We start from the raw sequence: 17,285 nt of genomic DNA, 5'->3' as shown, positions 1-17,285 counted from the left end.
TACATTTGTTAAGCACTTTCTATTCATAATGCACCGTCCTGGGCCTTGGGATAGATACAACTGAATCAGGTCAGACACATTCCCTGCCCCACGTGGGGCAATCGTGGAAGGAACGACGGCTTTAAAAATAAATAAAATAAATAAATGGTGGTATTTGTTAAGCGCTTACTATGTGCAAAGCACTGTTCTAAGCGCTGGGGGATACAAGATGATCAGGTTGTCCCATGTGGGGCTCACAGCCTTAATCCCCCTTTTCCAGATGAGGTAACTGAGGCACAGAGAAGTTAAGTGACTCGCCCAAAGTCGCACAGCCGACAAGTGGCAGAGCTGGGATTCGAACTCATGAGCCCCGACTCCAAAGCCCGTGCTCTTTCCACCGAGCCACGCTGCTTCTCAGCGTAATGATGACGATGTTGGTATTTGTTAAACGCTTACTATGTGCAGAGCACAGTTCTAATCCCTGGGGTAGATACAGGGTGATCAGGTCGTCCCACGTGAGGCTCCCAGTTAATCCCCATTTTCCAGATGAGGTCACTGAGGCCCAGAGAAGTGAAGCGACTCGCCCACAGTCACGCAGCTGCCAAGTGGCGGAGCTGGGATTCGAACCCATGAGCTCTGACTCCCAAGCCCGGGCTCTTTCCACTGAGCCGCGCTGTTTCTCTAATGATAACGATGATGATGCCGTGGCTGATGATGGAGCCTGCCTTTGGGGATGACAAATGACCCTCAGTCCTGAGTCTTGAGGCACAAGAATCTCTGCTGGGAAGTCACTGCGGGTCACCTTCGGCTTACAGTGAGTGAGTGAGTTGGCAGGCGGAGGTGTAGCACGTTGTGAGGCGCCAGGGGAGGGCTTTTACGAGCCGGACCCGTTCATGGCCAAAGAGACCCCAGCCTAGAGAGGATCCCGTGCTGTAGGACGTGAGCTGGGAGGTAACTGCCTCGGGAGCTGCTGGGGTCTCGGCTGCTCGGCTTGGCCAGTTCACGTCTCGGTCACCTCATCTGTAAAATGGGAATAAGAGTGTGAGCCCCATGTGGGATAGGGACTGTGCCCAACCTAATTAACTTGTATCTGCTCCAGCGCTTAGAACAGTGCTTGACACATAGTAAGCGCTTAACAAGTACCATTTGTCTTATTATCATTACTATTTTTAGGATTCATATTGGTGCCTCCACCTTGCTGAACATTTCCGATGGCTTTTCGACCAGAAACCTGCCCCAGGATTAACAGTTTAATAATAATAATAATAATAATGTTGGTATTTGTTAAGCGCTTACTCTGTGCCGAGCACCGTTCTAAGCGCTGGGGTAGACAGAGGGGAATCAGGTTGTCCCACGTGGGGCTCACGGTCTTCATCCCCATTTTACAGATGAGGGAACTGAGGCACGGAGAAGTGAAGCGACTCGCCCACAGTCACACAGCCGACAAGTGGCAGAGCTGGGATTCGAACTCATGAGCCCCGACTCCAAAGCCCGTGCTCTTTCCACTGAGCCACGCTGCTTCTCGCGTTTTCTAGGTGCCAAGCACTCTAAGCACTGGGGTAAATAGAAGATCGTCAGGTCACACAGTCCCCGTCCTTCACGGCCCCAACAAACAGAACCGAAATAGAATCCAGGGCAAGTAATTCTTAGAACGGTGCTCTTTCCATTATATCCACGGCACTGAATTACGACTACGGCTAATGCTAAGAAGAATTCTGCTGATAAGAATAGGAAGAAGCTTGGCCCAGTGACAAGAGCATGGGCTTGGGAGTCAGAGGAACTGGGTTCTGATTCCAGTTCTGCCCCTGGTCTACAGTGTCGGCTTGGATGTGTCACTATTTAGACTGTGAAACCCCTGTGGGACCTGATTATTCATTCAATAGTATTTATTGAGCGCTTACTAGGTGCGGAGCGCCGTACTAAGCGCTTGGGGCGAACAAGTCGGCAACAGATAGAGACGGTCCCTGCCGTTTGACGGGCTTACGGTCTGATCGGGGGAGACGGACGGACGAGAACAGTGGCGATAAAACGAGAACGACGGCAATAGTATCCTGTATCTGCCCCAGGGCTTAGTATTTGTTAAGTTCTTCTTTGTGTCAAGCACTGTACTATCTCAAATATATACTATTATACGTATTACATATTAATATATTATATAATGCGATTATATATATATATATACTTATGTATCACTTTCTGTGGGTCAAAGCTGGGATAAGTACAGTAAAACCAGTCAGAGCCCAATCCCTGTTTCACTTGGGGCTCATAACATAAGCAGTAATAATAATAACAATGATGGTATTTGTTAAGCGCTTACTATGTGCCGAGCACTGTTCTAAGCGCTGGGGGATACAAGGTGATCAGGTTGTCCCACGTGGGGCTCACAGTCTTAATCCCCATTTTACAGATGAGGTCACTGAGGCACAGAGAAGTTAAGTGACTTGCCCAAAGTCACACAGCTGCCGAGTGGCAGAGTCGGGATTAGAACCCATGACCTCGGCTCCCAAGCCCGGGCTCTTTCCACTGAACCAGGCTGCAGTAGAGCGAGCCACAGGAAGATGTAGAAACTGAGGTCCAGAGAGGTTCACTGTGACTCGACCAAGGTCACATTGCAGTCCAGTAGCAGAACTAGGACTAGGATGAGAAGTTCCAGGCCCGTGTTCTTTCCACTTAACATTGCTGCCCCTATTCACGTAGTCTGGCCTATTTTTCTGGAGAACTCTGAAGAAGGGGTCGGTCGGTCAATTGTATTTATTGAGCACTTCCTGTGTGCAGAGCACTGTATTAAGTTGCCGGGAGAGTATAAACATCCCCTGCTCACATTAATCTTACAGCCAAGAAGGGAAGACAGATGTTAATATTAATAAATAAATTAGAACGATAAATACCCCCTGCTCACAACAAGCTTACAGTGCAGAGGGGGAGACAGACTTTAATATTAATAAATACATTACAGAGGGGTGGTTCATTCAATCGTATTTATTGTGCGCAGAGCACTGTACTAAGTGTTTGGAATGAACGATTCGGCAACAGATAGAGACAATCCCTGCCCAACAACGGGCTCGGTGACCCAAGCTCCCTACTCCCCTTGGGAGTGGAAGGTGGGTGAGCGAAAGTCCCGCGCTCTGAAAACAGAAGCCCGGCAACCAGGAGGGTGAGCGCATCACAGCCCTGTGCTCCACCTCACGGTGGCCCTGGGGCCCAATCGTGGGAGCCTCATTAACCAATCCTCTGTCCTCCACAGGGACTCTACCCAGAATCTCACGGGATCGTCGGGAACTCCATGTACGACCCCGTCTTCGATGCCAACTTCCACCTCCGGGGCCGAGAGAAGTTCAATCACCGGTGGTGGGGAGGCCAGCCGGTAAGTCTCTCGTCCCCTTGGGTTTGAAGGGTTGGGGGGGGGGGGTCTTTCTGGACTTCACAGATGTGCATCTACGGGGGAAACTCTTCATCCTTCAGGCTCAGTGGGGAGGAGGTCTGGGAAGCGATCTGAAGCACTCAGAGCCCAGGAAGCGGCCACATGGCATCTTTTCAGGCTGGTTGGCAACTTTCAGTCTTGTCAGAGAGTGAAGAGCAACCTAGGAGCCCCTCTCTTAAAATATGGTGGGGGGGATACACCCCCTGGCAGCCTCCAGTTAAGCATCTGAGTATCCAGCCTCCTCGTGGTGTCCGGCCCTCTTCTGTCGGAGTGGAACCGGCTTTCTTACATGTCTACAGTATGGCGGATAGGAAGGCGAACTGGCAACTTGTGGGTTCCAGTGGGTTTCCGAACCGCGCCGAAACTGAACGGGTATTTGGTTCTGCCAGAATACATATTTAGCCTGTGCTTTTAGGATAGGAAGCTCTGGCAGAATTTAGGAGCATTCTTGCAGAAGCGGCGTGGCCTAGGAGTCGGGAGGACCTGGGTTCTAATTCCGGCTCCATCGTTTGTCTGCTGTTCATTCATTCATTCGATTGTATTTACTGAGATAGCAATACAAATAGACCTCAATATAAATAAATGCTATTACAAAAATATATATGCATAAGTGCCGTGGGGCAGACGGGGGAGGAAGGAGCAGAGGGAGCAAGTCGGGGCAACACAGAAGGGAGTGGGAGATGAGGAGAAGTGGGCTTAGTCTGGGAAGGCCTCTTGGAGGAGATGTGTGACGGTGGGCAAGTCACTTCACTTCTCTGTGCCTCAGTTCCCTCATCTGTCAAAAGGGGATTAAGACTATGGTCTCCATGTGAGACAGGAACTGTGTCCAACCTGATTAGCTTGTATCTACCCCAGCACTTAAAATTGTGCTCGTCACATAGTAAGTGCGTAACACATATCATCGTAATACAAGAGGTGATACCTCGGTGTGTGAAATCGGGTGTGGAATAAGAATAACCCTGCCACTTTTCCTCAACGTGGAGTTCTGCAAGAATGCAGACCCCCCCCCCCCCCCCCGCCCCACTACAGGAGATGTGGTTCCAGGCATTTCTGTACGATTTGGGAATGATTTATACTTAACCTGTAATTTCTACTTAACCTCCTGCTGCCCACCTCTGCTTCCATTTTAGAAATAGTGCTTGAAGTGTTTGGATGCTTTATTGATGAGTTTTAGGGAATTGAACTCTCTCAAGTACTTAGTACAGTGGTCTGCATACAGTAAGAGCTCAATCCATGCCATTGACTGATGATTGCCTCCTGTTGAGGGCCAGACTCAGGTCCAGAGCTTGGGCCCACCCAAGAGTAAAAGATTCCAAATCTGTCCTCGGGGAGTTTATGATCTAAGAGACGATAAAACATCGATTCTGTGAGTAGGATCGTTGCTTAGAAGCACAGACTACTGTATTTATAGCCCGGTGGAGGCGACGGGATGGTTTTTGGACTCAAAACTGTATTATATTTCATATTCAGTTCAATCTTCTTCCAGCCCCTCAGTGTTGACAGATGTGTCCCTAAGAAAGCTCTTTAGTGGAGGCACTGATTTTCCAACTCCTGTCCACTCAACTCCCCTTGACCTTCATTTGCACATATTATTCTCGGAAATGAATCTACCTAAATCATCTTAGGGCAGTGAAGAGTTTGGTGTTCCAGTGCCCAGTGGTCAGGCCCAACTGAGTCGCAAGTAATTGTATCCATCCCCCGACCCCATTCACACAATCCCACGGGCCCCTCTGTGTCTGCAAGGGTCTGCTGCATCTTTGAATGCAGCTGAGAAAAAGTTTTTCCCCTCAGAGGCAGTAGTCCCCGACCAAACGCCATCAGGGACCAAGATGTAGCTCCTTCATAAGAGATGGTCAGTGTGCAGCTGTAAATATGAGGTGACTGCTTTTTTTAAGTTGCAGAGTTTTCCCCCCCACCCCCCCGACCAACCCTTAAATTGCTTTTTTTGTAATAGAAGCCCTGAATCTGTTGCCTTTTCCCACGTTGCGCTCCCAGAGTTCTGATGCCCTGAACTGGGATCAACAGAAAATGTGTTTCTAAGGTGGATTTCATAAGCGACGTCCACTGTAGAGGAGGCATAAGAATTACTGAAAGAAAAAATTAAAAAGATGTAAATAGAGCTTTGATCCGTGGTAACCGCCTGGTCTCGTCGATAACTTTGTCAAGGAAAGTTAGTCCGAGAGGCTGCCGGGAGAGAGATAAACAGGAGATGTTGAGCTGGGGCAAAGCCTCTCAAGGTTTGTCGTGGCTTTCATCTATCTTTGTGTGATATGGCCATATCTGCGGGCCCACCCTCCCTCACAAGGTGGGTTTTAGTGCTCGTGGGGCTTACTTAGTGAGAGAGTAGAACAATGTGTCTCCTGTTAGCGTGGGGCCCGTGAAGAGAATCAACCTGAGGAAGTGAAGTCTTGAATGTCATGATTTGGAATACTTCTTAACCTTTAACCTGTTTAAGCTCACCCTTCATTCGCCCCTTCATTCAGTAGTATTTATTGAGTGTCTACTGTGGGTAAAATGCTGTGCATCAATCTTTTTTTATTGCGGGATCAGCGAATACCATTGACTGATTGACTATTGAGTGCTTACTGGGGGGAAAATCGTAGTAGTAATAATATTTATTAAATACATACTCTGTCCAGAGCATTGTATTTAGCTCTGGGAAAGGAAACACAGGTGGGAATCAGAAATGGTCCCTGACATCGGGGGCTCACAATCTGATCTTGGGAGAGTACCATAGAGTAAATAGACACAATTTCTGCCCTTGAGGAGCTTACAGTCTGGCAGGGAAGAAAGGACTATAGGGGAGGGGAGGCAACTGAGAGTAAGGATCTGGACATAAATGCTCTGTGTGGGTTAATACTTAAATGTTTGGGGATACAGACTCAAGTACATAAGTGATGCAGAAGGGAGAGAAAATAGAGTAGGGAGATGAGAGATTAGTCAGGAAAGGCTTTCTGAAAGAGATGTGATGTTAGCAGGGCTTTGAAGATGGAGAGAATGCTGGTTTGTCAATCATTCAATCATATTCATTAATAATAATAATGAAAACAATACTTATGGTACTTAAGTGCTTACTATATGATTAGCACTGTTCTAAACCCTGGGATAGATACAAGGTAATCAGGTTGCCCCACGTGGGGCTTCCAGTCTTAATCCCCATTTTATAGATGAGAGAACTGAGGCACCGAGAAGTTAAGTGGCTTGCCCAAGGTCACACAGCAGATAAGAGGCGAAACCAAGATTAGAACCCAAATCTTCTGACTCCCAAGCCCATGCTCTTTCCACTAAGCCATCCTGCTTCTCACTTCGTGTGTGCAGAGCACCGTGCTAAACATCTGGGAGAGTACAGTGTAACAGAGTTAGTAGACATGCTCCCTCCAGTGCTTAGAACAGCGTTTTGCACATAGTAAGCACTTAACAAATACCATCATAATCATTATTATTAAGGAGCTTACAGTTTAGAGGTGGAGGCAGACTTTTAAATAAATTTTAGATATGTACATAAGAGGGATGGGCTGCCATGGGAGAGGAGAGAGGATAAATATTCATTCATTCATTGAATCGTATTTACTGAGCGCTTACCGTGTGCAGAGCACTGTACTGAGTGCTTGGAAAGTCCCGACTCTGCCGCTTGTCAGCTGTGTGACTGTGGGCAAGTCACTTAACTTCTCGGTGCCTCAGTTCCCTCATCTGTAAAATGGGGATTAACTGTGAGTCTCACGTGGGACAACCTGATGACCCTGTATCTACCCCAGCGCTTAGAACGGTGCTCCGCACATAGTAAGTGCTTAACAAATACCAACATTATTATTATTATTATTACAATTCAGCAACAGAGACAATCCCTACCTAACAATGGTGAGAGAAGCCAATGGTCAGGAGTTTCTGGTTGATGCAGAGAGGGATGGGCAACCCTGGAGATTTGTGAGGAGTGGGGAATTAGGTGCAGAATTATTTTTTTTCAAAAAACGAGGCAGACTTCAGATTGAAGTACAGATTGGAGGCAGGAAAGTCAGCGAGGAGGTCGATGCGGTAGTCGATAGAGGGACGAGGTGCCTTCATATGGGCAATGGGGACTGAACGCCTCAACCGTTCATTCATTCATTCATTCAATAGTATTTATTGAGCGCTTACTATGTGCAGAGCACTGGACTAAGCGCTTGCAATGAACAAGTCGCCAACAGATAGAGACGGTCCCTGCCGTTTGACGGGCTCTCGGTCTAATCGGGGGAGACGGACGGACGAGAACCAGGACAAAGAGGCGAGGCTTCTGGCCTCAAGGAGCTGGCCAGCTAATGTTCAGCCTTCCTCCCTCTTCTTTCCCCTACATCTCTCGGATGCTATCAGTAGTCATCAGCGCTTCACAAGGAACCTATTTGCTACTGTTTAAAATCCGTTTCTACAATTGGATTCCTTTACTCGGTTAATAAAGGGAGAAGAGCCGATAGCCGCCGACTGGCGGTGGGTGTGCGGTGGATATCACAACGCTGGGTGAGGCTTGACAGCTGGCTCGGGGAGATTGGATCTGGATGGGCTGAGTTTCGAACCAATCTTTCCTCATCAAAGTGAGGTCAGGGGACTGGAGGGAAGAGGAAACACTCTCACCGGAATCAAGCTTAGCGCTCTGCCCTGCCATGAGGCTCCGTCCGGATGTTTTCTGGTTCCAGAAAGTCTTGCAGTGTGGAGAACTGTACTTTTTGAAAGTGCTTTTAAATCTTTTTCTTCGTTTTTTTTGTTATTTTGGCTCGTCCCTCTGTTTTTTTTGGGATAGTGAGAAAAACCCTCAGCTTTTCCCAAGCCAGTCCCAGTGTGGTTCTCAACAACAGCTAACCACAGTGGGTGAGGGCCAAGCGGTGTCTATTGCTGCACTTGCCGAGGCATCAGACGTGTTCTGTCTGTGACCGCAGACCGAGCCCTGTCCTCCTCACTATCCACCCCACACCGCCTGCTGCTGGACACGATGATGGTGTTGAAGAGTGTGGATGATTCAGTGCCGATCACCGCCACTACTGAATATCCTGCGTTCAGCAGGACGTTCCTTTCCTCAGTAACACTTGAGCCTGGCCAGGGATGTCCAGGACCCAGAGAAGGTACACTAACCATATTTAATGTTGGTATTTGTTAAGCGCTTACTATGTGCAGAGCACTGTTCTAAGCGCTGGGGTAGACACGGGGTAATCAGGTTGTCCCACGTGAGGCTCACAGTCTTAATCCCCATTTTACAGATGAGGGAACTGAGGCACAGAGAAGTGAAGTGACTCGCCCACAGTCACCCAGCTGACAAGTGCCAGAGCCAGGATTCGATCCCATGACCTCTGACTCCCAAGCCCAGCCTCTTTCCACTGAGCCACGTATTTTCATCGTGCAAGCGTAGGAGAGATTCTCAAGGACAATCACATTCACATCGGTAACGTCGAAATTAAATTTCAGAGATCAGCTCACCTCTTTAAACACCCATCGAGAAAAAAGGAGTCGGCACGTCTTTGAAATCTTGGTGACTTTCTGAAAGAGCGAAAGTTAAACTCAGGACTACAACACACATTCATTTTGAAAAATGCCGCTTCCCCGGGCTCTCTTGTTTTCACTCTCGGCCTCTCCCTGCACCTTTAAGGGATCGGGAGGCTTTCGGCCTCTATTTTCCAGGTACAACAAAGGGATCCTAGCTTTTCCTCAGAACCATATTCCAGGTTAGAAGGAATGCTAGCTCTAAAAGTTGGGAAATCAAAGGCCTGCTATCCCTGATCGCCGGCACTGTAGCTGTTTAGCTCATATATCTGTAGGGGACTTTTCATTCAACTAGCTAACTTGGAAATAAAAGATATACCATATTTCTCAGTCTGCGCTTGGATCCAATTTTCTTCATACTGAAGGGCTGGTCCTGGAAGAGTAGACTGCCGTCTTTTGGTGTCACTGGCTCGCTCTCGCTTAGAAGCGACGAGATAAATGCTCGGAAATTTGGTTTTCATTACTCTTCTCTTTCGCATCTCACGTGGCTCGGTGGAAAGGGCACGGGCTTTGGAGTCAGAGGTCATGAGTTCGAATCCCGGCTCGGCCACTTGTCAGCCGTGTGACCGTGGGCGAGTCACTTCACTTCTCGGTGCCTCAGTTACCTCATCTGTCGAATGGGGACCGAGACCGTGAGCCCCACGTGGGACAACCTGATTCCCCCGTGTCTACCCCAGCGCTTAGAACGGTGCTCGGCACATAGTAAGCGCTTAACAAATACCAGCATCACCATCATCGTTTGGTCACCAAAGGGACTGCTCTCGCTAGTGAGTGACCGCTTCCATCTCGGATCATTCTTTCACTGGAACTGAAACTTTGGCCAGTTTCATTGGCCTCTGTAGAACTGTCACTTTGGGTCAACCGTGCTGTCTCATCTGCTGATTCTTTTAGGTTCAGCCTTGGGGAACTGGAGGTTCCCAGATTAGACCGTAAGCCCATCAAAGGGCGGGGACTGGCTCTGTTACCGATTTGTCCATTCCAAGCGCTTAGTACGGTGCTCTGCACATAGTAAGCGCTCAGTAAATACTATTGAATGAATGAATGAATGAACGGAGGTGCATTCCATCACAGCAGCAGCGTTTTTTCCTCGTCTTCCTCTTCTTCTTCCTCTTTCTCTTCTTCCCCTTCCCCCCTTCCCTTCCCCTTCTTCCCTTCCCCTTCCCTTCTCTTTCTGCTTCCCCTTGCCCTTTCCTAAGTGCTTACTACAGTGCTCTGCACCCAATAAGCACTCAATAGTTACCATTGATTGTTCGATTAACCTGGTGCCCTTGCATATGGTCTCCTCTACTCACCGTGCAGTTTGGTCGGTCTTCCCACTTCCTGTGCAGACCCCACCTCTCCTCCATCTTGGGGGTGCCCCCAGAACTTTGGCCTCCTCTCGACGCCCTCCTTGGTGAGTTCTCTCACACGGTGGGCTGGAGAGAGGGAGGATTTTTTCAGAGCGGTTGGCAGTGCTCTCCGGCTTAGAAAGGTGATGGCGGTGTGGGGTTTCGTGGGGTGGTTGGCTCTATTTGAACTGTCTACAGAAATAGCAGCACCGAAGCCCCCGCTTTGGAAATAACACACAGAGTCCACACTTTAAAGACTCAAAAATAGCCAGAACCCCAGGACTCTTCATTCAGATTTTACTTCCCTCTCCAACCTCTCCCCGCCCTCTTCCTATCCTCTGCCTACTCTTGCCTAGGAAAAGCATCCACGCTTGGGGCGATGCCCTGGGCGAGAAGCGGCACGGTCTCGTGGGGAGGCCCCAGGCGCGGGAGTCAGAAGGACCTGGGTTCTCATTCCATCTCCGCCACTTGTCTGCTGCGTGACCTTGGGCAAGACACTTCACTTCTCCGTGTTTCAGCCTTCCCATCTGTAAAATGGGGATTAGGACTGTGAGCCCCTTGTGCGACAGAGACGGCAATAACAATGTTGGTATTTGTTAAGCGCTTACTATGTGCAGAGCACCGTTCTAAGCGCTGGGGGAGATAGAGGGTGATCAGGTCGTCCCACGTGAGGCTCACATTTAACCCCCATTTTACAGATGAGGAAACGGAGGCCCAGACAAGTGAAGTGACTCGCCCGCAGTCCCACAGCCGACGAGTGGCAGAGCCGGGAGTCGAACCCATGCCCTCTGACTCCGAAGCCCAGGCTCTTCCCACTGAGCCATGCTGCTGTATCCAACCCAATTTGTTTGTATCCACCCCAGTGCTTTGAACAGTGCCTGGCACGTAGTAAATGCTTACCAAATACCAAAATTATTATCATCAACTTTGGGTCCCTGGGCTACGGATTGGCCGGAAGATCCCTCTGCCCCAGAGCAGACTGGGATTTCGAGGAGTGAACTGAAGACGGCATTAGACTTGCAGCAAGGCAGCGTGTCATTTCATTTCTCTGGGTTCCTCTTCCGCCAAAGGGGGCTCGTAAACCTGGCCTCTCCTGACATCACTAATAAGAATAATCATTATTACTATGATCATGAGTGCTCTGAGAGGACACAGAAGGCAACTGGTCACGGGACCAGCGCTTTGGGACAATCAAAATGCCGTCTTCCACTGAGGACGACAGACAAGCCTGAGTCTGGAGGCTTGTGGGGAGAGAAGCGAGGGAACTGCCACTAACGGTGAGAATTTGGTCCGCCAGATTTGGTCCCTGGTCTTGGTCAAGAGTCCTGTGGGGGCACGGGAGTTAACTTCTGGGTGCCTCAGTTACCTCATCTGGAAAATGGGGATTAAGACCGTGAGCCCCACGTGGGACAACCTGATTCCCCTGTGTCTACCCCAGCGCTTAGAACGGTGCTCGGCACGTAGTAAGCGCTTAACAAATACCAACATTATTATTATTATTATTAACAGGCTCTTGCCTGGATGAAGGACCCACTTTAAGACATGTGGGTCCCATCGATAGCCTGGATGACTGCAGCATAGCCGACAAGAGACTCTCGTAGCTCTAGATTGTAAGCTCGCTGTGGACAGGGAATGTGTCTGATATATTCTTATTTTGTACTCTCCCAAGCGGTACAGTAAGCACTCAGTCGATGCCGCTGACTGACCGACTGACTGTCGTCCCGTCAGCCGGCCCGCGGCTGCCTCGCGCTCCTGGTGTAGCAACGTGGCAGCGTGTCCCGTGCTCCGGCGAGCCCAGAAGGATCACGGGGACCAGATCCAAGACCGCTAGGGTTTTTGGAAATCAGATCCCATGGGTCGATCCGGACCCCGGGCAATTCCATAGCAAAGCCGGCTGCCGGGAAAGTTCATAAAGATTCAGAGAACACTTTGCGTCCGCGTCGCTGGCCGGGTCAGGGCTCGGCGTGTCCAGATGGCTTCGCTCTGCACTGCCAGTAATGGAGTAAAGCAGGGGTGCCTAGTGGATGCTGTTCATTCCAAGCGCTCAGTACAGTGCTCTGCACACAGTAAGCGCTCAATAAATACTATTGAATGAACGAGTGAATGGATCTTGCTCAATTTATTCTACGCAGCCATGGCTAAGTAACGTGTCCCGGTAGAAAGTGTTCAGGCCTGTGAGTCAGAGGCCGTGGGCTCTAATTCCAGCTCTGCCACTTGTCCGCTGCGTGATCTTGAGCAAGTCACTTGATCTCTCTGTGCCTCAGGTTTCTCATCTGTAAAACGGGGATTCGATAACTGCACTTCCTCCTACTGAATCTGTGAGTCCCATGTGAGATGGGGACTGTCTGACCTGAATATCTTGTATCTACTCCAGCACTTAGTATATAGTAAGCATTTAACAAATGGAATTATCATTATTATTAATAATGAATATGTGACAAAAGGGCTGGATGCAGGGGTTAGAATACTGTCCCACACCTCTGGGGAAACTCTTCCAACTCAACGGACATCCAGCCTCAGCCAAAGTCCTACAGACAGTCAGCGTGGCTCAGTGGAAAGAGCCCGGGCTTTGGAGTCAGAGGTCATGGGTTCGAATCCCGGCTCGGCCACCTGTCAGCTGTGTGACTCTGGGCGAGTCACTTCACTTCTCGGTGCCTCAGTTACCTCATCTGTCAAATGGGGATGAAGACTGTGAGCCCCACGTGGGACAACCTGATTCCCCTCTGTCTCCCCCAGCGCTTAGAACGGTGCTCGGCACATAGTGAGCGCTTAACAAATACCAACATTATCGTTATTATTATTACAGTCATTCAAGAATGTCTGTTATTCAGGTGTCTGTGTCCTTACAAGAAGATACGCAAGTGCCTCTAAACTTCTTCACTAAGTGAGCCAGGAGTTATAGGTTGATGTTATGTCCAGAGATAATTAAAGTGACCTAATAATAATAATAATGATGATGGTATTTGTTAAGCACTTACTATGTGCATAGCACTGTTCTAAGTGCTGGGGGGGGGGGGTACAAGGTGGTCCGGTTGTCCCACGTGGGGCTCACAGTCTTCTGCCCTGCGGAAACTTGACTGAGAGCTCACTGTGGGCAGGGAACATGCCCATATGTCTACCAACTCAGTTATATTGCCCTCTCCCAAGTTCTGAGTACAGTGTTGTGCCCATTGTAGATGCTCAATAAATAGGATCGATCGTTTGATTGCTCGATCCAACTGGCCAACTCTACGGACAACATGGAGTTAAAACCTGTCATGGAAGCGAAGCAGTGTGGCATAATGGACAGAACCCAGGCCTGGGAGTCGGAAGTCATGGATTCTAATCCCAGCTCAGCCACTTCTCTGCTGTGTGACCTCGGGCAAGTCACTTCACTTCTCTGTGCCTGAGTTAACCTTTATGTATAATTCATTCATTCGATTGTATTTACTGAGCCCTTACTGTGTGCAGAGCACTACACGAAGCGCTTGGAAAGTACAATTCGGCAACAGATGGAGACTATCCCTACCCAACGACGGGCTCGCTGTCTAGTCCACATAGTCCACTCCGATTTGCTTGTATCCACCCCAGTGCTTAGTACAGTGCCAGGCACTTAGTAAACACTTAAAAATATCATAATGATAATTATTATTACTATGAGAAAATCAGGTTGGACACAGTCTTTGCCACACATAGGGCTCACAGTCTTAATCCCCATTTTAAAGCAACCGAGGCACAGAGAAGACTTCAAAGAGGACAGATGGCCGAGCCGGGATTAATAATAATAATAATAATGATAATGTTGGCATTTGTTAAGCGCTTACTATGTGCCGAGCACTGTTCTAAGCGCTGGGGTAGACACGGGATAATCAGGTTGTCCCACGTGAGGCTCACAGTCTCAATCCCCATTTTACAGATGAGGTAACTGAGGCACCGAGAAGTGAAGTGACTCGCCCAGAGTCACACAGCTGACAGGTGGCGGAGCCGGGATTCAAACCCATGACCTCTGACTCCTAAGCCCGTGATCTTTCCACTGAGCCACGCTGCTTAGAACCCAGGTCTTCTGACTCCCACGTCCATGCTCTTCCCACTAGGCCACGCTCCCTCTTTAGTCTACCTTCCTAATCGGAATCTTTTCAGAGATTTCTTCATCTGCAAATTGGGAAGCAGTGCCAGACTGTATTTTCAGGATGTTTTGAAAGAGGAAAATTGGCGGACATGAAGTTTTAGGCACTAAACGTAGCTAGAAAGCATCCGTGATAGGTGGAATTCAAGAGGCTCGTTGTAAATCATCAGGGATGTGAAATTAAAAATGAGGCCATCAGTTGCTTGCTTTATGGAATTTCAACAGTCCTGTAAATGATTCGCTGCATCCGGTCTGACCTCCCTAGACTTTTCTTTGGATGGGGTAAATGGGAGGCCGAGTGGGACGTGGGAAAAGAGGAAACAGAGCGTAGTGAGGGAAAGGGAAGGAAAAGCTAGAGGCAAGAGGAGATCTGGGAAGAGAGGTGAGGACAGTTAATTGTGGGGAAAGGGAAGCCCGTCAAACGGCAGGGACCGTCTCTATCTGTTGCCGACTTGTTCATTCCAAGCGCTTATAGTACAGTGCTCTGCACATAGTAAGCGCTCGCTAAATACTATTGAAAGTTGGAGTGAGGTATCGGGGAGAAATCTGCTAGGGAAAAGGAGGAAGGCAAGGGGAGAGAGGGCCCGAGGAGATAGAGATGACAGGAAGGAGGAGGACAGAGATGTAGAAGAGTGGAGGTAGAGGAAGAGGAGGGGATAAGGGGGGCTGAAAAGGCAATCAATCAATGGTATTTATTGAGCACTTACTCTGTGCAGAGCACCGTATTAAGCACTTGGGAGCATACAATAGGGAAGCAGCGTGGCTCAGTGGAAAGAGCCCGGGCTTGGGAGTCAGAGGTCATGAGTTCGAACCCGGCTCCGCCACTTGTCAGCTGACTGTGGGCAAGTCACTTCACTTCTCTGGGCCTCAGTTACCTCATCTGTAAAATGGGGATTAAGACTGTGAGCCTCACGAGGGACAGCCTGATTCCCCTGTGTCCACCTCAGGGCTTAGAACAGTGCTCTGCACATAGTAAGTGCTTAACGAATACCAACATTATAGAGAAGCAGCGTGGCTCAGCGGAAAGAGCCCGGGCTTGGGAGTCAGAGGTCGTGGGTTCGAATCCCCACTCTGCCGCTTGCCAGCTGTCACTTTGGGCTTTGGGCAAGTCACTTAACTTCTCTGTGCCTCAATGTAAAATGAGGATTAAAGACTCTGAGCCCCACACGGGACAACCTGATCACCTTGTATCCCCCCCTCAGTGCTTAGAACAGTGCTTTGCACATAGAAAGCGCTTAACAAATGCCATCATTATTATTCCAATACAACATAGTCCCTCCCCACAATGAGCTACATACAATTGAGGGAGATTCATTCAGTTGTATTTATTGAGCACTTACTGTGTGCAGAGCACTGTACTGAGTGCTTGGGAAAGTACGATACAACAATAAAACAATAAACGGTTACATTCCCCACCCACAACGAGCTCACAGTCTACAAAACTTCCATTCCTGCCCAGACACAGTCAGCCTTGAAATGCTCTCACCATGTTGCAAGTCAGTTTTCCATCTCGATTCATTTGTTATCGCTGGACTTTTTGTGGTTTCGGCTTTCACTGTGGAGGAAAAAAGAAGTCATCATGAAACCGGCGGGCAAGCAGGCCTGGAAATCCATTACTAGGAAGAGCTACTGTTGTCCCCACGCCCTCCCTCCCTCTGTTGCCTGAGCCCCAGGTGATCGATTGCGATCCCAGTGGTCCCGGCGACACGACGGTTGAACGGCCCAAGAGACTCCTGGAATTGGGCCAGCTGATCTTCAGTCCCGGCCAGAACACAGCCCCGCACTCCTCCGCGGAATCCGCCCTGGCTCAGGCCCCACTTCACCCCTACCCACCTCGTCTCTCAACCCCACCGTGACCTCTTCACCTGCCTAGCCCCCTGGATGGCCGGTCTCCCCGGCCGTGTCACCGAACACCCGGAGGGACCAGACAGCTGTCCGTTCCCCGGTGGAATTACAGGATAAAAATATTGCCTGCTCCACAGAGGGCTCCATGATATCCTTGGGCAATTCAATTTTTCCATAAGGTGACAGAAGAGGGACAGGGCAGCTAGCTGGTTCTGCAGGTCTTCAGAGTTGGGTAAAAACGTTTCCAGCGTTAGGAGTTCTTGCTTTCATTCCTCCAATGTTTTCTCAGCCTTTTTAAAGGGGCACCTTCCCCACTGAGGCTCATTAGTTTCAGTAGCACAATTTCTGATCCTTGGAAGACAGATAGGTGGCTTCTAGGCCTGGAACACCGAGCTGACCTTGGTGTCGTTGGAAGGACTAAAATGAATGGAAGGAGGCCACGTCGGCCAGTCGGATCAATCAATCAATCGCCCTTATTGAGCACTTACTGCTTACAGAGCACTGTATTAAGCACTTGGGAGAGTACAATATAACAATGTAACAGGCACGTTCCCTGCCCACAACGAGCTTACTTACAGTCTAGAGGGGGAGAGAGACATTAATAAAAATAAAGATATGCTCGTAAGTCCTGCGGCGTTGGGAGGAGGGATGAATAAAGGGAGCAAGGGTATCGTGGATGGGAGTGGGGAGAAGAGGACACGAGAGCGTAGTCAGGAAAGACCTCTTGGAGGAAAAGTACCTGGAAGGCTTCGAAGTGTCGGAAAGCGGTGATCTGTCTGATGTGAGGAGGGAGGGTATTCCAGGCCAGAGGTAGGATGTGGGTGAGAGGTTGGCAGCGGGAAAGATGAGATGGAGGTACGGTGAGAAGGTTAGCATTAGAGGAATGAAGTGTGTGGGCTGGGTTGTAGTAGGAGAGGAGCGAGGTGAGGTGGGAAGGGGCCAGGTGATGAAGTGCTTTCAAGCCAGTGATGAGTTTTAATTTGATCCGGAGGTGGATGGGTAGCCGCTGGAGTTCCTTGAGCAGTGGGGAAACGTGGTCTGAATGTTTTGTTTTTTTTAAAAAAATGATCCAGGCAGCAGAATGGAGTATGGACTGGAGTAG

At 49.2% G+C, this 17,285-nt stretch overlaps 1 protein-coding gene across 3 annotated transcripts in view; it reads left to right on the top strand.

The window, feature by feature from the left end:
* The window catches only part of ENPP2 (ectonucleotide pyrophosphatase/phosphodiesterase 2), a 170,638-nt gene that overhangs the window by 77,970 nt on the left and 75,383 nt on the right, over nt 1-17,285 (top strand). For all 3 annotated transcript variants that reach the window (XM_029063036.2, XM_029063037.2, XM_029063035.2), the window contains exon 8: nt 3,224-3,343. In XM_029063036.2, the coding sequence (XP_028918869.1) occupies nt 3,224-3,343 (120 nt within the window). The remainder of the gene's footprint in view (nt 1-3,223; nt 3,344-17,285) is intronic.

Source organism: Ornithorhynchus anatinus, chromosome 4 (genome assembly GCF_004115215.2).
Source record: "Ornithorhynchus anatinus isolate Pmale09 chromosome 4, mOrnAna1.pri.v4, whole genome shotgun sequence".
NCBI lineage: Eukaryota > Metazoa > Chordata > Mammalia > Monotremata > Ornithorhynchidae > Ornithorhynchus > Ornithorhynchus anatinus.
This window is presented reverse-complemented; position numbering and strand designations above follow the sequence as displayed.